The sequence below is a fragment of the Chamaea fasciata genome, unplaced genomic scaffold (genome assembly GCF_029207755.1).
Source record: "Chamaea fasciata isolate MVZ Bird 193981 ecotype frontalis unplaced genomic scaffold, bChaFas1.0.hap1 SCAF_57, whole genome shotgun sequence".
NCBI lineage: Eukaryota > Metazoa > Chordata > Aves > Passeriformes > Sylviidae > Chamaea > Chamaea fasciata.
The window spans coordinates 9,619-37,089 of record NW_027094142.1 but is presented as its reverse complement, the minus strand read 5'-3'; the positions used below and the strand labels follow the sequence as shown (position 1 = coordinate 37,089).

Genomic DNA, 27,471 nt, shown 5'->3' with positions numbered 1-27,471 from the left:
AATTCAGATTTTTGGGGCATTTTCAGGGAAATTCGGGTCAGTTCATCCTTTCCTTTGCTCCCATTAATATTTTTCCCTTTTTCCCCTTTTCCCCCTTTTTCCCCTTTTCCCCTTTTTCCTTTTTCCCCTTTTTTCCTTTTTTCCCCTTTTCCCCCCTCTTTCATTTTTTTTGTTTTTCCTTTTTTCCCTTCTTTACCCATTTTTTCTTTTTTTTCCAGTTCTTCTCTTTCCCATTTCATTATTCACATTGTTCCCATTAATATTTTTCCTTTTCCCTTTTTTCCTTTTATTTTTTTCCTTTTTCCCTTTTTTCTTTTATTTCCCTTTTTTCCCCGTTTCCCCTTTTTCCATTCCATCTCTTACTTTTTTCCCCCCATTTACATTTTTTTCTTTTCCCCCATTTTCCTTTCCCTATTTTTTCCTCTTTTTTTTCATTTTTTCTTTTTTCCCTTTTTTCTTTTTTTCCCTTTTTTCCCCTTTTTTCCTTTTTTTCCACTTCTCCGCCATTTTTTCTTTTCCCATTTCTTCTTTTTCCCATCTCATTCTTCACATTGTTCCCCTAAACAGTTTTCTTTTTTCCCCCCTTTTCCCCTTTTTTCTTTTTTCCCATTTTTCCTCTTTTCCTCCCATTTCTTCTGTTCCCATTTCTCCTTTTTTCCCCCTTTTCTATTTCAATATTTTTTCCTTCAATATTTCAATTTCTTTCCCCCATTTCTCCTTTTCCCCATTCCCTCTCCCGCCGTTTCCCTGTGACACCTTCCCCTTTATTCCCATTAACATGAACAATTAAAAATTAATAAAAAACGAATTAAAAATTAATTAAATTAACCAATTAAAAATTTAACCCCTCCCGTTTTAGGACGTTCAGTACGCGGACATCGACTACATGGAGCGGCAGCTGGACTTCACCCTCAGCCCGCGCTTCCAGGGGCTGCCGGAGCTCGTCCGGAAAATCCGCAACGACGGGATGCGATTCGTCCTCATCCTGGTGACGTCATCGACGGGGCGGGGCTTACAGGGAGGGAGCGGGGGCTAAAGGATGTGTCTTTGTACTGGTGATGTCATCTATGGGGGCAGGGTTTACAGGGAGGGGGCGGGGCTAAAGGTGGGTCCTCATCCTGGTGACATCATCACCAAGGGGTGGGGCTAAGGAGAGTGGATGGGATGCGCTTCGTCCTCATCCTGGTGACATCATCAATGAGAGGCGTGGCTTACAGAGAGGGGGCAGGGCTAAAAGATGGGTCTTCATCCTGGTGATGTCATCAATGAGAGAGGGGGTGGGGCTAAAGGACGGCATGTGATTGGCCCTTAACCTGGTGATGTCATCACTGAGAGGGGCCGAGTTTTTAGTGGGTGGGGCGGATTTGCTTCGTCCTCATCCTGGTGATGTCATCAAGGGGGGGTGGGGCTTAGAAAGGGGGCGGGGCTAAAGGATAGGTCCTCATCCTGGTGATGTTATCACTGAAATGGGCGGGGTTTATAGAGAGTGGGCGGGGTTTAGACAGTGGGCAGGGGAGGGCTAAAGGATCAAAGGCACTTCAGACTCATCCTGATGATGTCATCACTGAAATGGGCGGAGTTTATACAGAGAGGGGACGAGGCTAAAGGATGGGTCCCTATCCTGGTGACATCATCACTGGGGGCGGGGTTACCAAGAGGGGTGGAGCTAAGGAACAGGATGCGATTTGTCCTCATCCTGCTGATGTCATCCATGGGGCCGGGGCTTACAGAGAGGGGGCGGGGCTAAAGGATGGGATGTGCTTTGTCCTCGTCCTGGTGATGACATCATAATCAAAAGGGGGGGAGTTTAAAAAGGGGAGGGGTTTAGCGAGTGGGCGGGGCTAAAGGACGGGATAAGCTGATGGAGCCGGACTAATGAAGCCGCTTAATTACAATCAGAACCGAATTGAAAATTAGAAAAAACAAAGCTAAACTGGAAATTGAAACTAAACTGAAAAATTTGTCCTTTAAAATCCCTAAATTTAGGTTAAAAAATAATGAAAATCAGGAATAAAAGTCGATTAAAATCAGGATTAAAAATCGATTAAGATCTGGAATAAAAGTCGATTAAAATCAGGATTAAAAATCGATTAAGATCTGGAATAAAAGTCGATTAAAATCAGGATTAAAAATCGATTAAAATCTGGAATAAAAGTCGATTAAAATCAGGATTAAAAGTTAATTAAAATCTGAATTTCAGGACCCAGCCATCTCGGCCAATGAGACTAATTACCCGGCCTACAAGCGAGGGGTGGAGCAGGACGTGTTCATCAAGTGGCCCGACAGCAACGACATCATCTTCGCCAAGGTCCAAAATCCCCGTTTTTTCACCCAAAAATAAAAACCAAACCGAGATAAACCTGAAAAATCCTCCCCCAAAAAACAAGGAATAACAAAGGGAAACCCAGGGTGAATTTTTTTAAAAAAATCAAAAATTTAAAAATTATTTTTTAAAAAAATTAATTTAAATTATTTTTTTTCCAAAATTAAAATTTAACTTCAAAAATTAAAAAAAAACCCAATTTCTTGGAAACACAAATGCATAAAATGCATACAAACAGTAAAAAGAAGCATTTAAATATCAATTAATTTACAAAAAAAAATCCGGCTGCAATTAATCAATATGAAATGTTAACAACTCAAATCAGGCAAGAAGGAAAGTAAATAAAAATACGGAAGAAAATGAGATTAAATTTTAAAAATTTGAATTTTTTCCCCCAAAAAATTAAATTTAGTTTTTCGTGTTAATTGTAATTTTTGAACACCTTAATTCTACTTAATTCTACTTTTTTTAATCCAATTTGAAATCGAGTCGATTCATTTTGAATATTTCATCACTTCATTATTGAAATAATAATAATAATATTATATTATAACACAATTATATTATATATCATTATAATTATATTATTTTATATGATATTAATTTCATATAATATTACGTTATCGTATTATATTTTTAATATTATATTTTTATAATTTTGTATTATTTTATAGATTATACTTGTATATTGTTATATAGTAACATATTTTAATAATAGTAATAATATTTATAATAATAACTTTATTATTGCGATTATTTTATCTATTCCATTTTATTTATTTCACCTTTTTTCTCCTCCAGGTGTGGCCGGACCTGCCCGACGTCGCGGTCGACGATTCCCTGGACTGGGACACCCAAGTGGAGGTAAATGGGGAAAATTTGGGGGAGGAAAAAACAAAAAATTGGAAATGTCTCCAATTTCTGGCGAGGTCGGTGCAGGAATTGCCCCAGTTTTGAAAATATCCCAAAAAAGGTCAAAATTAATGGAAAAATGGCCCAGGAAAAAAATGCGGTGGGTCAGGATTTTTTAAAGAAAAATTAATTTTTTATTTCAGGAGTTTTTTTAAAAAAAGCAAGTTTCCAGTTTTTAATTTTTTTTTTTTTTGTGGGAAAAAAGTTCTTTTAAAAATTAAAAATCCAGTGGCAAGAATAAATTTGTGTTTTTTAAAAAATAAACTTTCTACGTTAAGGGTTATATTGCTTCAAAAATTGTATTTTGATCTTAAAAATTGACCTTTTTCAAAAACATCTGTTAAAAACTTCCATAACTTGCAGAAAGAATTTTTATTTTATTTTACTTTATTTTATTTTAATTTCACCAAATTTTGTTTTGGTTTTATTTTACTTTATTTTATTTTATTATGACTGAGTTTCTATCAAAGCATTTCATCTTCAGAATTTCCTGCTGCAGATTTAAATTCGAATTTTAACAGACTTGTGTTTCTGTTTCAAGTCCAATTTCTATCTTGAAAGAAATTGGTTTGAAGCTAATCAATGCCTATTGTAATTAATTTTCTATCAATTTAACCCAAAATTATTTCCATTTTCCAGCTGTACCGAGCCTTCATTTCCATTTAAACCCCAATAAATCCTAATTTTAATTAATTTTCTATTAATTTTCCCCCAATTGTTTTTTTAATTTTTTCCCTCTCTTAACAACCACAACAAAAATTTCTATTTAAACCCCAATAAATCCCGAATTTCATCAATTTTCCATTAATTTAACCCAAATTAATTTCCATTTTCCAGCTGTTCTGCACCTTCATTTCCATTTAATCCCCAATAAATCCCGATTTTAATTAATTTCCTGTCAATTTAACCCAAATTAATTTCCATTTTAGTTTTCATTTTCCAGCTGTTCTGCGCCTTCATTTCCATTTAAACCCCAATAAATCCTGATTTTAATTAATTTTCTAATAATTTAACCCAAATTAATTTCCATTTTCCAGCTGTTCTGCACCTTCATTTCCATTTAAACCCCAATAAATCCTGATTTTAATTAATTTTCTAATAATTTAACCCAAATTAATTTTCATTTTCCAGCTGTTCCACGCTTTTGCTTCCATTTAAATCCCAATAAATCCCGATTTAAATAATTTTCTCTCAATTTAACCCCAATTAATTTTCATTTTCCAGCTGTTCCGCGCTTTCACGGCCATGCCGGATTTTTTCCGGAATTCCACGCGGGCTTGGTGGGCGCAGGAAATCAGCGAGGTCTACGAGAACCCCCAAAATTCCTCCCTCAGCATCAAATTCGACGGGATCTGGATCGTGAGTGAAAAAAAAAAGATCTTAATTTTTTTTTTTTGAGATTTCAGCCCAAAATCTTCCTGAAAAATCCTAATTTTTTCATAAATTTTAATCCCAAAAATCCGCCCTAAAAAACCTTTTTTTTTTTTTGGGGGAGATTTTAGCCCAAAATCTTTCTGAAAAATCCCGGGTTTTTTTCGTGGATTTTCATCTCAAAAATTCGCCCCAAAAAACCTTTTTTCGGGAGATTTCAGCCCAAAATCTTCCGGAAAAAAACCCCAATTTTTAAATGGATTTTAACCTAAAAAAATCCACCCTAAAACCCTTTTTTTTGGGAGATTTCAGCTCAAAATCTGTCTGAAAAATCCCAATTTTGTCATGGATTTTAATCCCAAAAATCCACCCTAAAAAACCTTTTTTTTTGGGAGATTTCAGCCCAAAACTTCCTGAAAAACTTTAATATTTGTCATGGATTTTAACCCTGAAAATCCACCCTAAAAAAACCTTTTTTTGGGACATTTCAGCCCAAAATTTTCCTGAAAAAACTTTATGTCATAGATTTTAACCCTAAAATCCTTTTTTTGGGAGATTTCAGCCCAAAATCTTTCTGAAAAATCTTGGATTGGTCGTGGATTTTAATCCCAAAAATTCGCCCTAAAAACCTTTTTTCGGGGATTTCAGCCCAAAATCTTCCTGAAAAATCCCAATTTTTTCATACATTTTAATCCCAAAAATCCGCCCTAAAAAACCTTTTTTGGGGAGATTTTAGCCCAAAATCTTCCCCAAAACACCCAATTTTCTCATGGAATTTAATCTCAAATTTTCCAGTATAAGCAGAAATTACCCAAATTTAAGCAGAATTTGCTGAATTTAATTGGAATTTTGCCCAATTTAAGAGGAATTACCCAAATTTAAGCAGAAACCCACCTATTTAAATGTATTTTTGCCCAATTAAATTGGAAATTTTTTTTTCATTTTAATTGAAATTTGCCCAATTTCAGCTAATTTTGCCCAATTTAATTGTAATTTTGCCGGTTTTAGGACATGAACGAACCCTCGAGTTTCGTTCACGGCACCGTCGGCGGCTGCCGGGACCGGGAGCTGAACTTCCCTCCCTACATGCCCCGTAAGTTTGGGGAAAAAACCCCAAAATTCCCAAAGTTTTGGGTCGTTAGGGGTGAGAGAAGTGTGGATTAAATAGGGATTGGACAAGGGAAAAACGGGGGGAAATTGGGGGGGAAAAATGGGAAAAAATGGGCAAAACCCAAGATTTTCAATATTTTGGGTCATTGGGAATGAGAAAAATGTGGATTAAATAGGGATTGGACAAGCCCAAAATGGGGAAAAAAATGGGAAAATGGGGGAAAAACCCCAAATTTTAAGTATTTTGGGTTTTTAGGGATGAGAGAAATGTGGATTAAATAGGGATTGGACAAGGCAAAAGTGGGGGAAAATGGGAAAATGGGAAAAGTGGAAAAAATGGGAGGAAAAATGGGAAAAATAGGAAAATGGAAAAAATGGAATGATTGAAAAAATGGGGGGAAAATGGGGAAAATAGAGGAAGAAGTAGCAGAAAAATGGGGAAAATGAGGGGGGAAAGGAAAAAATGGAGAAAAACATGGAAAAAAGGGGGAAAAGGGGAAAAATGGGAAAAACGGAAAAAAATGGGGAAATGGGAAAGATGGGGAAATGGGAAAAATGGGGAAAATGGGGGGGAAATGGGGGAAATGGAAAAATGGGAAACATGGAGAGTAAAAGGAAAAAATGGGGGAAAAACAGAGGAGGGGAAAGAAAAAATCGGAAGATGGAAAAAAAATAATTTTTTAAAATTTAAAAGTAGAAAAGAATTGCAAAATAGAAAAACTTCTAAAGCTAAAAATATTTTTTAAACATTAAAAATTAAAAGATAAAAAAATAAAAAAATTTAAAAATAAAAAATTAGAATAAAAAATAAAACTTTATAAAAACGTTTTAAAACTTTTAAAAATAAAACACTTTTTAAAAAAAGAAAAAGAATTTTGAAATCTTAATTTTTTAAAAAAAAAGTTAAAAAAAACCCCTAAAAAAATCTTTAAAAATAAAAAAAATTTAAAAAAAAGGCATTTCCAAAAAAAAAAAACCAATTCCGGAAAATTAAAATAAAAATTTGTTCTTCCTCCCGGTCTCGATTCGAATAAATTTGGATAAATAATTTGAATAAATTCGAATAAATTCGAATAGAACTGAATAAATCTTCCCTGGCAGAGCTGGGCTCCCGCTCGGAGGGTCTGAGTTTCAAGACTCTGTGCATGGAGGGGCAGCAGCATCTCCCGGACGGGAGCCCCGTCAGGCACTACGACGTCCACAACCTCTACGGGTGGGCACAGACCGAGCCGACACTGCAGTGAGTCCCTTCGACCCGTCTGTTTTCATCCGTTTCCGCTTTATTGCTCATTTATTCCCTTTTAATTATCATTTGCTTCCGTTGCTTTCCATTGGTTCGCATTGATTTCCATTGGTTCCCGTGGGTTCTCATTGGTTCCCATTGGCTCCCATTGATTTCCATTGATTTCCATTGATTTCAATTGGTTTCCATTGGTTCCCATTGGTTTCCATTGGTTCTCATTGGTTCCCATTGGTTCCCATTGGTTTCCATTGATTTCCATTGGTTCCCGTGTGTTCTCATTGGTTCCCATTGGCTCCCATTGATTTCCATTGGTTCCTTGTGTTCCCATTGGTTCCCATTGGTTCCCATTGATTTCCACTGCTTCCCATTGATTTCCATTGATTTCCGTTGGTTCCCGTGTGATCTCATTGGTTCCCATTGGCTCCCATGAATTTCCATGGGTTCCCATTGATTTCCATTGGTTTCTCATTTATTTCCATTGATTCCCATTGGTTCCCATTGGTTCCCATTGATTTCCATTGATTTCAATTGGTTTCCATTGGTTCGCATTGGTTCCCTTTGAGTCCCATTAGTTCCCATTGGTTCCCATTGATTTCCATTTGTTCCCATTGATTTCCATTGGTTCCCGTGTGTTCTCATTGGTTCCCATTGGCTCCCATGAATTTCCATTGATTTCCATGGGTTCCCATTGGTTCCCATTGATTTCCATTGATTTCAATTGGTTCCCATTGGTTCTCATTGGTTCCCTTTGATTCCCATGGATTTCCATTGATTACCATTTGTTCCCATTGGTTCCTGTGTGTTCTCATTGGTTCCCATGGGTTCCCATTGGTTTCCATTGCTTTCCATTGGTTCCCGTGGGTTCTCATTGGTTCCCATTGGCTCCCATTGATTTCCATTGGTTCCTTGTGTTCCCATTGGTTCCCATTGGTTCCCATTGATTTCCACTGGTTCCCATTGATTTCAATTGGTTTCCATTGGTTCCCATTGGTTTCCATTGGTTCCCATTAGTTCCCATTGGTTTCCATTGATTTCCATTGGTTCCCCTGGGTTCTCATTGGTTCCCATTGGCTCCCATTGATTTCCATTGGTTCCTTGTGTTCCCATTGGTTCCCATTGGTTCCCATTGATTTCCACTGCTTCCCATTGATTTCCACTGGTTCCCATTGATTTCCATTGATTTCCGTTGGTTCCCGTGTGATCTCATTGGTTCCCATTGGCTCCCATGAATTTCCATGGGTTCCCATTGATTTCCATTGGTTTCTCATTTATTTCCATTGATTCCCATTGGTTCCCATTGGTTCCCATTGATTTCCATTGATTTCAATTGGTTTCCATTGGTTCGCATTGGTTCCCTTTGAGTCCCATTAGTTCCCATTGGTTCCCATTGATTTCCATTTGTTCCCATTGATTTCCATTGGTTCCCGTGTGTTCTCATTGGCTCCCATGAATTTCCATTGATTTCCATGGGTTCCCATTGGTTCCCATTGATTTCCATTGATTTCAATTGGTTCCCATTGGTTCTCATTGGTTCCCTTTGATTCCCATGGATTTCCATTGATTCCCATTTGTTCCCATTGGTTCCTGTGTGTTCTCATTGGTTCCCATTGGTTTCCATTGATTTCCATTGGTTCCCGTGGGTTCTCATTGGTTCCCATTGGCTCCCATTGATTTCCATTGGTTCCTTCTGTTCCCATTGGTTCCCATTGGTTCCCATTGATTTCCACTGCTTCCCATTGATTTCCACGGGTTCCCATTGATTTCCATTGATTTCCATTGGTTCCCGTGGGTTCTCATTGGTTCCCATTGGCTCCCATTGATTTCCATTGGTTCCTTGTGTTCCCATTGGTTTCCATTGGTTCCCATTGATTTCCACTGCTTCCCATTGATTTCCACTGGTTCCCATTGATTTCCATTGATTTCCATTGGTTCCCGTGTGAACTCATTGGTTCCCATTGGCTCCCATGAATTTCCATTGATTTCCATGGGTTCCCATTGATTTCCATTGGTTTCTCATTTATTTCCATTGATTCTCATTGGTTCCCATTGATTTCCATTGATTTCCATTTGTTCCCATTGATTTCCATTGGTTCCCGTGGGTTCTCATTGGTTCCTATTGGCTCCCATGAATTCCCATTGATTTCCACTGGTTTCTCATTTATTTCCATTGATTCCCATTGGTTCTCATTGGTTCCCTTTGATTCCCATTGATTTCCATTGATTACCATTTGTTCCCATTGGTTCCCGTGTGTTCTCATTGGTTCCCATTGGTTTCCATTGGTTCCTTGTGTTCCCATTGGTTCCCATTGGTTCCCATTGATTTCCACTGCTTCCCATTGATTTCCACTGGTTCCCATTGATTTCCATTGATTTCCATTGGTTCCCGTGTGAACTCATTGGTTCCCATTGACTCCCATTAATTTCCATTGATTTCCATGGGTTCCCATTGATTTCCATTGGTTTTTTATTTATTTCCATTGATTCCCATTGGTTCCCATTGGTTCCCATTGATTTCCATTGATTTCCATTTGTTCCCATTGATTTCCATTGGTTCCCGTGTGTTCTCATTGGTTCCCATTGGCTCCCATGAATTCCCATTGATTTCCACTGGTTTCTCATTTATTTCCATTGATTCCCATTGGTTCTCATTGGTTCCCTTTGATTCCCATTGATTTCCATTGATTACCATTTGTTCCCATTGGTTCCCATGGGTTCTCATTGGTTTCCATTGATTTCCATTGGTTCCCGTGGGTTCTCATTGGTTCCCATTGGCTCCCATTGATTTCCATTGGTTCCTTCTGTTCCCATTGGTTCCCATTGGTTCCCATTGATTTTCATGGATTTCCATTGGTTCCCGTGTGTTCTCATTGGTTCCCAGTGGCTCCCATGAATTTCCATTGATTTCCATGGGTTCCCATTGATTTCTCATTTATTTCCATTGATTCCCATTGGTTCCCATTGATTTCCATTGATTTCAATTGGTTTCCATTGGTTCTCATTGGTTCCCTTTGATTCCCATTGGTTTCCATTGATTATCATTTGTTCCCATTGGTTCCCATGGGTTCTCATTGGTTCCCATTGGCTCCCATTGATTTCCATTAGTTCCTTGTGTTCCCATTGGTTCCCATTGGTTCCCATTGATTTCCACTGGTTCCCATTGATTTCCATGGATTTCCATTGGTTCCCATGTGTTCTCATTGGTTCCCATTGGCTCCCATGAATTTCCATTGATTTCCATTGATTCCCATTGATTTCTCATTTATTTCCATTGATTCCCATTGATTCCCATTGATTCCCATTGATTTCCATTGATTTCTCATTTATTTCCGTTGATTCCCATTGGTTCCCATTGATTCCCATTGATTTCCATTGATTCCCATTGGTTTCCGTTGATTCCCATTGGTTCCCATTGATTTCCGTTGACTTCCATTGATTCTCATTGGTTCCTATTGGTTCCCATTGATTCCCGTTGGTTCCCGTTGGTTCCCATTGATTCAAATGGGAAACGGGGAATGGGAATTGGAATTGGAATTGAAATTGAAATTGGAATGGAAATGGGAATGGAAATGGAAACTGGAATTGAAACGGGAATGGGAATTGGAATGGAAATGAAAAGAAAATGGAAATTCCCAAACCAAGACAAAACCATCGACACAAACACGATTTTTTTAGACAAATCCCGCCTGGTTGCTGTTTAACCCATAAAAATCCGCTTTAAAAAATGTGAAAAAAACCCAAATCCCGATTTTTCACCCCAGAATCGTGCGGGACCTGACAGGGGAACACGGAATCACAAAAATTTTAACCTAAACACGATTTTTTAAAATCAAATCCCACCTGAGTGTTACTTTTTACATACAAATACACTTTTAAAAACCCTAAAAATCCACTTTACAAAATGTAAAACCCCTCAAAATCGCTGCTTTTAACCCCAGAATCGTGCGGGACCTGACGAGGGAACAAAAAATGACAAAAACTTTAACACGATTTTTTTTTTTTAGACAAATCCCACCTGATTATTATTTATTATATAAAAACCCCACTTTAAAAAACCCCTAAAAATCCGCCTTAAAAATCTAAAAAACCCCAAAACCGCTGGGTTTTGCCCCAGAATCGTGCGGGACCTGACGGGGGAATGCAGAAAAAGACAAAACCATTGACATAAAACCAAATTTGTTTTTTTAGACAAACCCCACCTGATTCTTCTTAAATATATAAATTTATCGCTTAAAAAAACCCCATAAAACTCCACTTTAAAAAAAAAATGTAAAAAAATCCCCAAAATCCCATTTTTTCGCCCCAAAATCATGCAGGACCTGACCGGGGGGAACGCGGAAAACGACAAAACCATCGACATAAAACCGATTTTTTTTTACACAAATTCCACCTTGTTATTATTATTAAATCCGTAAAAAACCCACTTTAAAACCCGCTAAAAAATCCGCTTTAAAAAATGTTAAAAAAACCCCAAATCGGGGTTTTTTCGCCCCAGAATCTTGCAGAACCTGACGGGGGAACGCGGCATCGTCGTCACCCGCTCGACGTTCCCCAGCAGCGGGCGGTGGGCGGGGCATTGGCTGGGGGACAACACGGCGGCCTGGGAGCAGCTGGACAAATCCATCATCGGTGAGACGGACACAAAATCCTGGGGTTTTTACCCCAAAATCTGGGATTTCCACCAAAATAATCCTGGTTTTGGTCAAAAGTCCTGATTTTTTAACCTTAAAATCCTACTTTTCCATCCTAAAATCCTGATTTTTTCCGCCCTGAAATCCCCATTTTCCACCAAAAATTGAGATTTTTTTTACCCCAAAATCCGGATTTCTGCAATAAAATCCTGATTTTTTTACCCCAAAATCCTGATTTCCACCACAAAATCCGGGATTTCTACCCAAAATCCTGATTTTTTTTACCCCAAAATCCTCCTTTTTTACCCCAAAATCCTGCTTTTCCACCCCAAAATCCGGATTTTTTTACCCCAAAACCCCGATTTCTACACCAAAATCCTGGGGTTTTACCCCAAAATCTTGATTTCCACCCCAAAATCCGGGATTTCTACCCAAAATCCTGATTTTTTTTACCCCAAAATCTTGATTTCCACCACAAAATCCGGGATTTCTACCCAAAATCCTCCTTTTTTATCCCCGAATCCTGCTTTTCCACCCCAAAATCCAGATTTTTTACCCCAAAACCCTGATTTCTACACCAAAATCCTGTGTTTTTACCCCAAAATCTGGGTTTCTACAAAAAAAATCCTGTTTTTTTGGACCTAAAAATCCTGATTTCCGACAAAAAGTCCTGATTTTTTAACCCCAAAATGCCCCATTTCCCCCCCTCAAAATCCGAATTTTCCACCCTAAAATCCGGATTTTCTCACCCAAAATCCGGATTTTTTTAGCCCCAAAATCCCCATTTTTAACCTCAAAATCCTCATTAATGAATTAATTAATCCCCATTAATTAATTCCTCTCTAACCCCCCAGGGATGATGGAATTCAGCCTCTTCGGCATCTCCTACGTAAGTTCGTTCATTTCCCCCAAATTTGACCAAAATCCTGGATTTTTAATGGGAGTTTTTGGGGGTTTTTGGGGGGTTTTCCACCCAAATTTTACCAAAATCCTGGATTTTTAATGGGAGTTTTTGGGGGTTTTTTGGGGGGGTTTTCCACCCAAATTTTACCAAAATCCTGGATTTTTAATGGGAGTTTTTGGGTTTTTTTGGGGGGGTTTTCCACCCAAATTTTACCAAAATCCTGGATTTTTAATGGGAGTTTTTGGGGGTTTTTTGGGGGTTTTCCACCCAAATTTTACCAAAATCCTGGATTTTTAATGGGAGTTTTTGGGGTTTTTTGGGGGGAGTTTCCACCCAAATTTTACCAAAATCCTGGATTTTTAATGGGAGTTTTTGGGGGTTTTTGGGGGGTTTTCCACCCAAATTTTACCAAAATCCTGGATTTTTAACGGGAGTTTTTGAGGTTTTTTGGGGGGGTTTTCCACCCAAATTTTACCAAAATCCTGGATTTTTAATGGGAGTTTTTGGGGGTTTTTGGGGGGGTTTTCCACCCAAATTTTACCAAAATCCTGGATTTTTTTTCTGGGATTTTTCCCCCCAAATTTAACCAAAATCCTGAGTTCTTAATGGCATTTTTCGGGTTTTTTCCCCCAAAATGAACCAAAATCGTGGATTTTTGCAGGAACTTTTTGGGGGTTTTTAGGAGGTTTTTTTTTGCTGCTTCTTTTAATTTCGGGTCATTTTTTGTCACAATTTTTTTTTTTTCGTTTATTTTCCCTGGGATTTTTATGGTTTTGGGTTATTTTGGGGTTATTTTTTCACTGGGATTTTAAAATTTTTGGTGTTTTTTTTGCCAGTTTTTTTCTGGGATTTTTAAATTTTGGTGGTTTTGGGTCTTTTTTTCTGGGATTTTTTTTATTTTGGGGTCATTTTTTGCCCGGATTTTTTTAATTTTTGGGGTTATTTTTTGCCTTTTTCCGCAGGGATTTTTTTGGTTTTGGGTTAATTTTTCGCAGGGAATTTTATATTTTTGGGGGTTTTTCGGGACTTTTTTTGCTGGGATTTTTAAATTTTGGGGGTTTTTTTTGCCTTTTTCTGGGATTTTTTATTTGTGGGGTATTTTTCGCTGGGATTTTTAATTTTTAGTGGTTTTGGCAGGTTTTTTCTGGGATTTTTTTAATTTTGGGGAGTTTTTGGCTTTTTCTTCCAAGATTTTTTATTTTTGGGTTATTTTTTTGCCAGGATTTTTTCTATTTTTGAGGGTTTTTTTGGTCTTTTTTCTGGGATTTTTTTTGTTTGTTTTGGGGGGTATTTTTTGCCAATTTTTTCTGGGATTTTTTTTATTTTTGGGTTTTTTTTTTTTGCCGGGATTTTTTTATTTTTTGAGGGTTTTTTCGTCTTTTTTCTGTTTTGTTTTGTTTTGTTTTGTTTTGGGGGTTTTTTTGCCAATTTTTTCTGGGATTTTTTTATTTTTGGGGTTTTTTTTTTTGCCGGGATTTTTTTATTTTGGGTTATTTTTCACTGGGATTTTTATATTTTGGGGCGGTTGCCAGGGTTTTTTTCTGGAATTTTTAAATTTTTGGGTTATTTTGGCCTTTTCTTCCGGGATTTTTTTTTTTTTTTAATTTTTGAGCTATTTTCCACCGCGATTTTTTTTTTTATTATTTTGGGCTTATTTTGGGGCAGTTTTTCTCCGGGATTTTTAAAATTTCGGGGTTATTTTTCTCCGGGATTTTTTACATTTTTGGGGTCGTTTCTGGCAGACCGGGGCCGACATCTGCGGGTTTTTCGGGGAACCCTCGTACGAACTCTGCGCCCGCTGGATGGAGCTCGGCGCCTTCTACCCCTATTCCCGCAACCACAACGGCAACAAGGACAAGGTGGGCCAAAGTCGCCTCGAATTTCGCTAAAATCATTAAAAATCCCCAATTTTCGAAATTTCCCCCAACATTTTTCCCAATATTTTTCTGGTTTCCTCTGTATTTCCCCATTTCTCCCCCCATATTTCTTTCCCCCCACGTTCACCTCAAATTTTCCCCATGTTTCCCAGATTTTACCTGTAATTTTTTTATCCATATTTTCTGTATTTCCCATTTTTCCCCATTTTTTTCCCCATATTTCCCTCATATTTCCCCAAATTTCCCCATATTTCCCATATTTCCCCAAATTTCCCCGTATTTCCCCAAATTTCCCCATATTTCCCCAAATTTCCCATATTTCCCATATTTCCCCAAATTTCCCCAAATTTCCCCATATTTCCCCAAATTTCCCCAAATTTCCCCATATTTCCCCATATTTCCCATATTTCCCCAAATTTCCCCGTATTTCCCCAAATTTCCCCGTATTTCCCCAAATTTCCCCATATTTCCCTAAATTTCCCCATATTTCCCATATTTCCCCAAATTTCCCCATTTTTCCCCCATATTTCCCATATTTCCCCAAATTTCCCCCATATTTCTCACATTTCTCCTGCATTTCCCATATTTTCTCCATATTTTCTCCATATTTTCCCTTTTCTTCCCGCATTTTTTCCCGTATTTTTCCCATATTTCCCAAATTTTCCCCGTATTTTCTCCGAATTTCCCCACACTTTTCGTATTTCTTCTGTATTTCCCAAATTTTCTCCATATTTCCCCCATATTTCCCTTTTTTCCCGAAGTTTTTTCCATATTTCCCACATTTCGCCTGTACTTTCCCCAAGTTTTCCCAGATTTCCCATATTTCCTTCATATTTCCGCGTGGTTTTTTGTATTTCCTCAGTATATCCCATATTTTCTCCACATTTCCCCATATTTTTCCCATATTTCCCATATTTTTCCCATTTTTTCCTCATTTTTTCCCCACAGTTCCCATTTCCCCCTGTATTTTCCCATATTTTCTCCACATTTCCCCATATTTTTCCCATATTTCCTATTTTTCCCATTTTTTCCTCATTTTTTCCCCACGGTTCCCATTTCCCCCCTCATTTTCCCATATTTTCTCCACATTTACCCATATTTTTCCCATATTTCCCATATTTTTCCCATTTTTTCCTCATTTTTTCCCCACAGTTCCCATTTCCCCCCGTATTTTCTCCACATTTCCCCGTATTTTTCCCATATTTCCTATTTTTCCCCATTTTTTCCTCATTTTTTCCCCATGGTTCCCATTTCCCCCCATATTTTCTCCACATTTCCCCATATTTTTCCCGTATTTCCCATATTTTTCCCATTTTTTCCCCACGGTTCCCATTTTCCCCCGTATTTTCCCGCATTTTCTCCACATTTCCCCGTATTTTTCCCGTATTTCCTATTTTTCCCATTTTTTCCTCATTTTTTCCCCACAGTTCCCATTTCCCCCCGTATTTTCTCCACATTTCCCCGTATTTTTCCCATATTTCCTATTTTCCCCATTTTTCCCTCATTTTTTCCCCACGGTTCCCATTTCCCCCCGTATTTTCCCGCATTTTCTCCACCTTTCCCCGTATTTTCCGTGTTTCCGTTATTCCGCCCCTATTCCCTCCACCACAACGGCGACAGGGACAAGGTGGGGCAAATTCACCTCAAATTTCACTAAAAGTCTCAATTTCCCGAATTTTCCCCGTTTCCCCCCATATTTTCCCCATAATTCCCGCATTTTTCCTGCATTTTTTTAACCCGTTTTCCCGTGTATTTCCCGATTTTCCCCCATTTCATCGGCAGGACCCGGAGTCCTGGAACTCGACGTCCGAGGACGCGTCGCAGCGGTGCAAAAATCACTGATCTCCCCCCCCCCCCAAAAATGACCCAAAATTGCCTTTTTTCACCCCAAAACCTCAATTTTTCAGCCCAAATGACCCAAAAATCTCCATTTTTCGCCCCATTTCAGCACCAGGATCCCGTGGCCTGGAACCCGACCTTCGCGGATCTGTAGCAGGCGGTGCAAAAATCACCTATTTCCCCCCCCAAAATGCACCAAAACCTCAGCTTCTCACCCCAAAAACCCCAAATCGCCGTTTTTCACCCAAATGACCCAAAATCTCAATTTTTTTACCCCAAATCAGCAGCAGAACCCGGTGGCCTGGAACTCAACATTCTCTGACCTATCGCGGCGGTGCAAAAATCACCGATTTCCCTCCAAAAATTCACCGAAACCTCCATTTTTCACCCCCAAACCCTCCACTTTTCACCCCAAAATGACCCAAAATCCCCATTTTTCACCCCATAATCCAATCCCGCCATTTTCCACTGAATCACTCAAAATACCATTTCCCACCCAATTACCCAAACCCTCCGTTTTTCGTCCCACGGCTCAAAAATCACCATTTTTTCCCCACCCAAAATAACCGAAAAAAAAATCCCCTCTGTTCGCCCCCGAATGACCCAAAACCGCCATTTTTCACCCCAAAAAACGCCCCAACGCCTCCGTTTCCCACCCAATTACTCAGCGTGTCATTTTTCACCCCAAAACACAAAAATCACCATTTCTTACCGCACCCAAATGCCCCAAAATCCCCATTTTTTTACCCCCCAAACCCCTCTAAATTGTCGTTTTTCACCAAAATGACCCAAAATCTCGGTTTTTTCGCCCCAAATCAGCGGCAGGACCCGGTGTCGTGGAACTCGACATTCGAGGAGCTGTCGCGGGCGGTGCTGGAGCTGCGGTACCAGCTCCTGCCCCACCTGTACACGCTGATGTTCCGCGCCCACGCCGACGGCAGCACCGTGGTCAGGCCCCTCCTGCACGAGTGAGTTTGCCCAAAATCGGCGTTTTTCGCCCCAAAATTTACATGGTTCGAACATCTGATAAAAAACAAATCTGATAAAAAAACTCCTGCACGAGTGAGTTTGATCGAAATCGGCGTTTTTCGCCCCAAAACTTAGAGGGTTCACTAATCGGATAAAAAATTCCTGCACGAGTGAGTTTGCCCAAAATCGGCGTTTTTCGCCCCAAAATTTATATGGTTCAAACATCTGACATAAAACTCCTACACGACTGAGTTTGACCAAAGTCGGCGGTTTTTACCTCAAAATCATCGGAGTTCAACAATCTGATAAAAAACTCCTGCAACAGTGAGTTTGCCCAAAATCGGCGTTTTTCGCCCCAAAATTTACATGGCTCGAACATCTGATAAAAAACAAATCTGATAAAAAAACTCCTGCACGAGTGAGTTTGATCGAAATCGTCGTTTTTTCGCCCCAAAACTTAGAGGGTTCACTAATCGGATAAAAAAATTCCTGCACGAGTGAGTTTGACCAAAATCGGCGTTTTTCGCCCCAAAATTTACATGGTTCGAACATCTGATAAAAAACAAATCTGATAAAAAAACTCCTGCACGAGTGAGTTTGATCAAAATCGGCGTTTTTCGCCCCAAAACTTAGAGGGTTCATTAATCGGATAAAAAATTCCTGCACGAGTGAGTTTGACCAAAATCGGCGTTTTTCGCCCCAAAATTTACATGGTTCGAACATCTGATAAAAAACAAATCTGATAAAAAAACTCCTGCACGAGTGAGTTTGATCGAAATCGTCGTTTTTCGCCCCAAAATTTAGAGGGTTCACTAATCGGATAAAAAATTCCTGCACGAGTGAGTTTGCCCAAAATCGGCGTTTTTTGCCCCAAAATTTATATGGTTCGAACATCTGACATAAAACTCCTACACGACTGAGTTTGACCAAAGTCGGCGGTTTTTACCTCAAAATCATCGGAGTTCAACAATCTGATAAAAAACTCCTGCAACAGTGAGTTTGCCCAAAATCGGCGTTTTTCACCCCAAAATTTACATGGTTCGAACATCTGATAAAAAACAAATCTGATAAAAAAACTCCTGCACGAGTGAGTTTGACCAAAATCGGCGTTTTTCGCCCCAAAATTTAGAGGGGTTCACAAATCTGATTTAAAAAATCCTGCACGAGTGAGTTTGACCGAAATCAGCGTTTTTCTCCCCAAAATCTTTAGAGTTCCCAAACCCGACAACAAACCGTGGAATTGAATTTTCCCAAAATCCTCTTTTTTCTCCCCAGATTCGTGTCGGACAAAACCACGTGGGACATTCACCGCCAGTTCCTGTGGGGGCCAGGGCTGCTCGTCAGCCCCGTCCTGGAGCAGGTGAGGAAATTGGGGCGAAATCCGACAAATTTGGGCAAATCCCAAAAAATTTACCAAAAAAAAAAAAAAACCCCAAAATTTGGGATTTTTTTTGGGGTAAAAAAACCCCAAAAATGTGAATTTCCAGGGCGCGGCCGAGGTGAGCGCGTACCTGCCCGACGCTCGATGGTTCGACTTCCACACCGTGAGTGCCCCCCCAAAAACGGAGATTTTAGCCAAAATTGGGTGGAAAATGACGATTTTGGGCAAAATCGGGTGAAAAAACGATAATTTGGGGGTTAGGGGTGAAAAATGGTGATTTTGGGTCATTTTGGGGGGGGGAATGGTGATTTTAAAGTTATGAGCAAAAAAACCTGAGGTTTTGGGTAGTGAAAAATTGAGGGTTTGGTTAAAACTGGGTGAAAAAATGATAATTTTGGGCAAAATCGGGTGGAAAATGATCATTTTGGGTAATGAGGTGAAAAATGGAGGTTTTGGGTCATTTTGGGGAGGGGAAATTGGTGGATTTTGTGTTATGGGGAGAAAAACGGAGGGTTTGAGTAAATGGGTGGAAAAATTATAATTTTGGGTCAAAATTGAGTGAAAAAATAATATTTTTGGGGTTGGGGTTGGAAAATGGTGATTTTGGGTCATTTTGGGGGGAAAATTGGTGATTTTTGTGTTATGTGTAAAAAATTGAGGTTTCGGGTAGTGAAAAATTGAGGGTTTGGTTAAAATTGGGTAAAAAATGATAAATTTGGGCAAAATAGGGTGAAAAAAAAGATAATTTTGGGTAATGAGGTGAAAAATTGAGGGTTTGGGTCATTTTGGGGGGAAAAGGGTGATTTTTGAGTTATGAGTAAAAAAATTGAGGTTTTGGGGAGTGAAAAATTGAGGGTTTGGTTAAAATTGGGTAAAAAATTATAAATATGGGTAAAATTGAGTGAAAAATGATCGGTTTTGGGGTTTGGGGTGAAAAATGGTCATTTTGGGGGGGGAAATGGTGATTTTCGTGTTATGAGCAAAAAACTGAAGTTTTGGGGAGTGAAAAATTGAGGGTTTGGTTAAAACCGGGTGAAAAAATTGAGGTTTTGAGTCAAAAGTGGGTGGAAAAATGATAATTTTGGGTTTTGAGGCAAAAACAGCAATTTCGAGTCATTTTACGAAAAAAAAATTGGTGATTTTTTTGAGTTATGGGGAGAAAAATGGAGGTTTTTGGTCAAAATTGGGTGAAAAAGGATAATTTTGGGCAAAATCGGGTGAAAAAATGATAATTTTGGGTAATGAGGTGAAAAATGGAGGTTTTGGGTCATTTTGGGGGGAAAATGGTGATTTTTGTGTTATGGCACCAAAAAATGGAGGTTTGGGGATAACTGGGTGAAAAAAATGATTTTGTGGTAAATTGGGTGAAAAACGGAGGTGATTTTTTCTTTATTTTGTGGATTTTTATCAGTTTTCTGTTCTTTCTTTGGGTGATTTTTTCGCTATTTCGTCACTTTTAATCCTTTTTTTGGTGATTTTCCCTCATTTTTCTTGAAAATGCATTTTCCACGATAAAAATATCGGATTTTGATGATTTTTTTCGCTCTTTTGTCATTTTTAATCCTTTTTTTGGTGATTTCCCCTCATTTTTCTTGAAAATGGATTTTCCACGATAAAAATATCGGATTTTGATGATTTTTTTCGCTCTTTTGTCATTTTTAATCCTTTTTTTGGTGATTTCCCCTCATTTTTCCTGAAAATGGATTTTCCACGATAAAAATATCGGATTTTGGTGATTTTTTTCGCTCTTTCGTCACTTTTAATCCTTTTTTTGGTGATTTTCCCTCATTTTTCCTGAAAATGGATTTTCCACGATAAAAATATCGGATTTTGATGATTTTTTTCGCTCTTTCGTCATTTTTAATCCTTTTTTTGGTGATTTCCCCTCATTTTTCTTGAAAATGGATTTTCCACGATAAAAATATCAGATTTTGATCATTTTTTTCGCTCTTTCGTCATTTTTAATCCTTTTTTTGGTGATAAAATATCGGATTTTGACCATTTTTTCGCTATTTCGTCATTTTTAATCCTTTTTTTGGTGATTTTCCCTCATTTTTCTTAAAAATGGATTTTCCACGATAAAAATATCGGCTTTGGATCATTTTTTGGCCGTTTGGCAGGACGAGGAGGTCGGATTCCGTGGCCAATTCCGGAATTTTCCGGCGCCTTTGGGTCACGTCAACGTCCACGTGCGGGGCGGGCACGTCGTGCCCCAGCAGCTCCCGGCCATCAACACGCAGCTCAGGTGGAAATTTGGGGGGAATTCGCACCGATTTGGGGGGGTTTTTAAAATAAAATTATTTTTTAAAAATTTAAAAATCTTTAAACTAAAAATCATAATAAAAAAATTAAAAATTAAAAAAAATCCCACTAATTTAAGGTTTTAAATGCAAATCAGAAATTTAAAAAAAAAAGAAATTTAAAAATTTTTAGATTTCATCGAATTTGGGGGTTTTTTTTAAATCAAAATGAAAAATTCAAAAAAAAAAAGTATTTTTAAAATCGGATTCGGGGGAGGGAGTTTCTTGATAAAGGAAAAAAATGTGAAGCTCTGCGTGTTTTCAAATACTATTAATAATATATAATTATATATGACAGCACAAAATCATTTTGTGCATAATTATATGCATATAATGTATTATACATTATACATTAAATATTATATATTATATATTAAATATTATTGATTATATATTAAATGTTAAATATTCTATATTATCTATTATCTATTGTATATTATATATTATATATTAAATATTAAATATTATTTATTATATATTAAATGTTAAATATTATCTATTATATATTATCATCTATTATCTATTATCTATTATCTATTATCTATTATCTATTATATATTATATATTACATATTATATATTAAATATTAAATATTCTATATTTTATTTTTTATATATAATGTATTAAAATGTATTAATTGTTCAATATTATACATCGTTTTAATACATAATATATATAATATAATATCATATCACATAATTATATTATATTGTATTATCCCAAAATTATTCTTTTTTATTATTTAGAACATATAATATAATGTAATACTATATAATGTAATATAATCCTATATAATGTAAGATAATATAACATAATGTAAGATAATATAACATAACATAATATAGTATAATATAGTATAATATAGTATAATATAGTTTAATATAATATAATATAGTATAATATAATATAGTATAATATAATATAATATAATATAATATAATATAATATAATATAATATAATATAATATAATATATAATATAATATAATATAATATAATATAATATAATATAATATAATGTAATGTAATGTAATGTAATGTAATGTAATGTAATGTAATATAATATAATATAATATAATATAATATAATATAATGTAATGTAATGTAATGTAATGTAATGTAATGTAATGTAATGTAATGTAATGTAATATAATATAATATAATATAATATAATATAATATAATATAATATAATATAATATAATGTAATATAATATAATATAATATAATATAATATAATATAATATAATATAATATAATGTAAGCTAATATTATATATTATGTAATATATAATGCAATATAATATAAAGAATATTATATGCATTAAATAACATATAATGTATATGATAAAATAGATATCTCAAATAATGCGATTAATATTTTTGAGGTAATATAATATATAATTACTAAATATATAATACAGTGTCATCTATCCTCTATAATATGACAGTCTGGGGGTCATATAACATTGGAGATCTTAAATGACGGGATGTAAGTGCAAACGAAAAACACTGAACACTAAATATGGAAAGGAATAACACACTGCCACCCGGAAATATATTCAGGAGAAATAATTGGCCTTAAACAATAAAAAAATGGCTCGAAAATGTGATAAATAATAAATGGGATAAATATTAAATAATAAATGATAAAAAAATAAATGATAAATGATAAATGATAAATGATAACAAGTAACAAATATGAATTGAAATTACAAACCGTCGGTCCAAATTATAATCCATGTAAACAGCAATATAATTAATCGTAAATAGGCACATACATAAAAACCACGACTGTGAAACATAACAAATATTAATTAATAATTAATTAATTAATAATACTTAATAGAACCAATTTCGTTTTCCGCAGCCGGCGGAATCCTCTGCTGCTGACGGTGGCGCTGGACGACGCCCTCGCCGCCTCGGGGAGCCTCTACTGGGACGACGGTGTCAGCATCGGTCCGCCTCATTTGCATAGATTTGCATGGTCATTTGCATAGATTTGCGTGCTCATTTTGCATGCTCATTTGCATAGATCTGCACGGTCGCTGGCACAACTTTTCACATGCATATCATAGGCGTCTATAACCACTCGCACATTTGCATACTCGTTTGCATAAATTCACATGGCGATTTGCATAAATTCACGCCGTGGTTTGCACACTCGCTTGCATAAATTTGCATGCTCATTTGCACGAATCGCTTTACAGAGCCATGTGCACAGATTTTTTGTAACCATTTGCATAAATTCCCATGACCGCTTGCGTAAAGCTGGTCTGCATAGATTTGCATCGTCATTTGCATACATGCTCATGCTCATTTGCATACCCTATTTGCACAGCTATTTGCATCTTCTAATTAATCAACTCTTGGCCTCCTGGGAGTGAATTTTCTGCCTTAATTTTGGGGCATTAATTTGAATTTTTGGGGATTTTTTTTGGGAGGCGACAAAGGCGATTAAAAATCTTTTAAATTTAATTTTAATTGCAATTTGATTTTAATTGTAATTGTAATTGCAAATGTAATTGCAATTTAATTTTATTGGAATTTCATTCGCATTTGCATTGCGATTGTAATTGTAATTGTAATTATAATTGCAATTTAATTTGAATTTTGAAATTTCGATTTCAAACTTTAATTGTAAGTTTAATTTTAATTTTTCAATTTCATTATTTTGATTTAATTTTATTTTAATTTCCCTGCTCTGCCCAGACACCTTCGAGAGGGGCGAGTACCTGCTGATGTCGTTCACCGCCCGCCCGGTGAGTCCCATCATAATTTGAATTTTTCCCCCAAATAATTGAAATTTTCTCCAAATAATTGAAATTTCGACAAAAAGGATTTTAATTTTTCCCACATCATTTAATTTTTTACCCAAATAATTCAACTTTTGACCCAAACAATTTTAATTTTCACCCAATTTTAATTTTTACCCAAATTATCCTGACCCAAAGAATTTTAATTTTTACCCAGATTATTTTAATTTTGACCCAAATACTTTGAATTTTGCCCAAATCATTTGAATTTTGACCCAAATAATTTTAATGTTACCCAAACGATTTCGATTTTGACCCAATTTTAATTTTTCACCCCAATAATTTGAATTTCACCCCAAACAATTTGGATTTTTGAAATTTTTACCCAAGTAATTTAACTTTTATCCAAGTAATTTTACTTTTCACCCGAAAATTTTGAATTTTCCCCCAATAATTTGAATTTTCACCCAAATAACTTGAATTTTTACCAAAAAAATTTTAAATTTACCCTCCAAAATTTTTAATTTTCCTCAAATATTTAGTTTTTACCCAAACATTTTTAATTTTACCGAAATAATCTTAATTTTCTACCCACAAAATTTTAGATTTTTAAATGTTTTTAAAATTTCAACAAAACCTCAGGAACCTGCAAAGAATTTATTGATTATAAAGGGAAAAAAAATCACCAAAAAATCGAAATTTTGATTTAAAAAATCTGATTTTTTTTTCCTCTCTTTTGCCCTTTTAGAACATTCTGGAACTCCGGACCGTTCATGATGGCTACAAAGACCCAAATTCCCTAAAATTCACCGAAATTAAAATTTTGGGAATTGCCGGAAATATCCAAAAAGTGACGGTGACCCGCGACGGCGACGGCGTCGCCTCCCCTCACACCTTCACCCACGATCCCGAAAAAAAGGTAAAACCCCCAAATTTCGGGCAATTTTAAAATGTTAAAACATCGGGAATTGTCGGGGTGGAAAAGACGAACCGAACGAGCCCAAATTTGCCGTTTTTGGGTAAAACTTGAAATTCTTTTTGGTGGAAATTGACGGGAATCAACGAGTTGGACGTTGATTTGTGGTGATTTAATGGTAATTTTATGGTAATTTTATGGTAATTTAGGTTAATTCATGGTCATGTGGGTTATTTTGAGGTAATTAACGGTGATTTAGGTTAGTCCTGGTTAATCCGTGGCGCTTTATGCAAATTTAAGTTAATTTATGGTAATTCATGGTGATTTATGGTAATTTATGGTGAACAAACGTAATTTCACATAATTTATGAAAATTGTTGTTAATTGATGGCGATTTAAGGCGAATTCAGGCGGTTTACGGTAATTTATGCTAATTCAGCTAAATTCAGTTTCATTTCTAGTGATTTGGGGAAATTTGGACCAATTAAGGTGATTTCTGTTAATTTATGACCATTCGGGTCAATTTATTTTGATTTATGGTTATTTACGGCGATTTCGGGGGTAATTCCGGCGAATCCCGGATCTTTCTCGCAATTTATCACGATTTGGATTGGGTTATGCTAATTTATGGTAATTTATTGTAGTTTCTGGTGATTTCGGTGAATTTGTGGTGATTTCGGTGAATACGGGTGGTTTATATTACTCCATTAAAGTTTCGATTATAAATAATTCTAGGATAAAAATTACTAACATTTATATTATATTTTTAACATTATTATATTTTGTTATTATATTATATTTAATGACGCTCTATAAAATTATATATAAATCTATTTTATATTTAATTTTTTTTTATCGCCAAAGGTTCTGAAAATCACCCGCCTGGAGCTGGAGCTGGGCCAGAACCACACCCTGCAATGGGCCTAAAACCAACCCCCCCGCCCAAAATAATTAAGGTTTTATTACAATTAATAAATTTTCCCCCAAATACTAAATATAAAAAAATAAATTATAAGCCACGGAAGTTATTTCCCGTTTTCTCTACAAATAATTTTAATTCTTGCGCTGATTAAAAAAGCGTTAAAAGCGCCTTTATTTTTTTCGCTTACTCAGAGTTAATTTATAATTATTTAAAATTATTAAACTGAATTCATTTTAAAAATATCAATATTTTGTAAAACAATAATTAAATCAACTGGTACGAAATTTTAAAAGCAATTCTGTTATTAATAGTTATGATCACTGTCGATATTAAGTATCGATAATTATATTAAGCAATAATAAATTGCTTAAAGATATTTGATGAGTCATTCCATTAAATTTATTAAACTTTTAAATGCGTATTATAAATAATTACGTATTATGATGTACATTATTTATTATACATAATTTATGTAATATTTTTTATTATTATAATGTATGTTCTGTATAAATAACTTATATAATTTCATACTATACATGGAATTAAATATAATAGAAATAAATTATTTTAAAAATTATAATTCTTTTCAAAAATAATAATTATTATTTCATTCTGCCTCAATTTACTCGCATTCATTTCCTCGTCGTTATTTTAGTCCGCATTTAATTAATCTGCCCCAGTCTGGTGTCCCCGGTGTCCCCCAGTGCCCCCCAGTACACCCCAGTACGTCCCAGTATCCCCCAGTACACCCCAGTACACCCCAGTATGTCCCAGTATCCCCCAGTACATTCCAGTACACCCCAGTACACCCCAGTGTGTCCCAGTACACACCAGTACATCCCAGTACATCCCAGTACACCCCAGTGCCCCCCAGTACACCCCAGTGTGTCCCAGTACACACCAGTACATCCCAGCACACCCCAGTGTGTCCCAGTACACCCCAGTACACCCCAGTGCCCCCTAGTACACCCCAGTGTGTCCCAGTACACACCAGTACATCCCAGCACACCCCAGTATCCCCCAGTACACCCCAGTACACCCCAGTGTCCCCCAGTGCCCCCCAGTACACCCCAGTACGTCCCAGTACACCCCAGTGTGTCCCAGTACACCCCAGTACATCCCAGTACACCCCAGTGTGTCCCAGTATCCCCCAGTACACCCCAGTACACCCCAGTACACCCCAGTGTCCCCCAGTGCCCCCCAGTACACCCCAGTATGTCCCAGTATCCCCCAGTACACCCCAGTACACCCCAGTGTCCCCCAATGCCCCCCAGTACACCCCAGTATGTCCCAGTATCCCCCAGTACACCCCAGTGTGTCCCAGTGTCCCCCAGTACACCCCAGTATCCCCCAGTACACCTCAGTACATCCCAGTACATCCCCGTGTCCCCCAGTACACCCCAGTACGTCCCAGTATCCCCCAGTACACCCCAGTACACCCTAGTGTGTCCCAGTACACCCCAGTACATCCCAGTACACCCCAGTGTGTCCCAGTACACCCCAGTACATCCCAGTACACCCCAGTGTGTCCCAGTATCCCCCAGTACACCCCAGTACACCCCAGTACACCCCAGTGTCCCCCAGTGCCCCCCAGTACACCCCAGTATGTCCCAGTATCCCCCAGTACACCCCAGTATCCCCCAGTACACCCCAGTACATCCCAGTACATCCCCGTGTCCCCCAGTACACCCCAGTATGTCCCAGTGTCCCCCAGTACACCCCAGTACATCCCAGTTTGTCCCAGTATCCCCCAGTGTCCAGGGGATACTGGGGCGTACTGGGGGGTACTGGGAGCACTGGGAGCACTGGGATTTACTGGGATGTGTTACTGGGATGTCACTGGGAGCACTCGGAGGTGTCACTGGGAGTTACTGGGATGTTACTGGGAGCACTGGGATGTGTCACTGGGAGTTACTGGGATGTTACTGGGAGCACTGGGAGGTGTCACTGGGAGTTACTGGGATGTTACTGGGAGCACTGGGATGTGTCACTGGAAGCACTGGGAGGGCACCGGGATGTTACT

General features: G+C 37.2%; 1 protein-coding gene across 1 annotated transcript in view; it reads left to right on the top strand.

The window, feature by feature from the left end:
- Window positions 1-25,603, top strand: part of LOC136304197 (maltase-glucoamylase-like) — a 68,372-nt gene extending 42,769 nt beyond the window's left edge. The window contains exons 31-47 of the mRNA XM_066207823.1: window positions 860-988; window positions 2,201-2,308; window positions 3,125-3,187; window positions 4,460-4,594; window positions 5,615-5,699; window positions 6,818-6,956; window positions 11,452-11,585; window positions 12,442-12,476; window positions 14,234-14,350; window positions 17,027-17,175; window positions 18,452-18,536; window positions 18,664-18,720; window positions 20,678-20,802; window positions 22,725-22,813; window positions 23,567-23,616; window positions 24,359-24,529; window positions 25,391-25,603. Coding sequence (XP_066063920.1) covers window positions 860-988; window positions 2,201-2,308; window positions 3,125-3,187; window positions 4,460-4,594; window positions 5,615-5,699; window positions 6,818-6,956; window positions 11,452-11,585; window positions 12,442-12,476; window positions 14,234-14,350; window positions 17,027-17,175; window positions 18,452-18,536; window positions 18,664-18,720; window positions 20,678-20,802; window positions 22,725-22,813; window positions 23,567-23,616; window positions 24,359-24,529; window positions 25,391-25,453 — 1,734 coding nt within the window. The 3' untranslated portion in view covers window positions 25,454-25,603. The remainder of the gene's footprint in view (window positions 1-859; window positions 989-2,200; window positions 2,309-3,124; window positions 3,188-4,459; window positions 4,595-5,614; window positions 5,700-6,817; window positions 6,957-11,451; window positions 11,586-12,441; window positions 12,477-14,233; window positions 14,351-17,026; window positions 17,176-18,451; window positions 18,537-18,663; window positions 18,721-20,677; window positions 20,803-22,724; window positions 22,814-23,566; window positions 23,617-24,358; window positions 24,530-25,390) is intronic.
- Window positions 25,604-27,471: the final 1,868 nt, after the last annotated feature.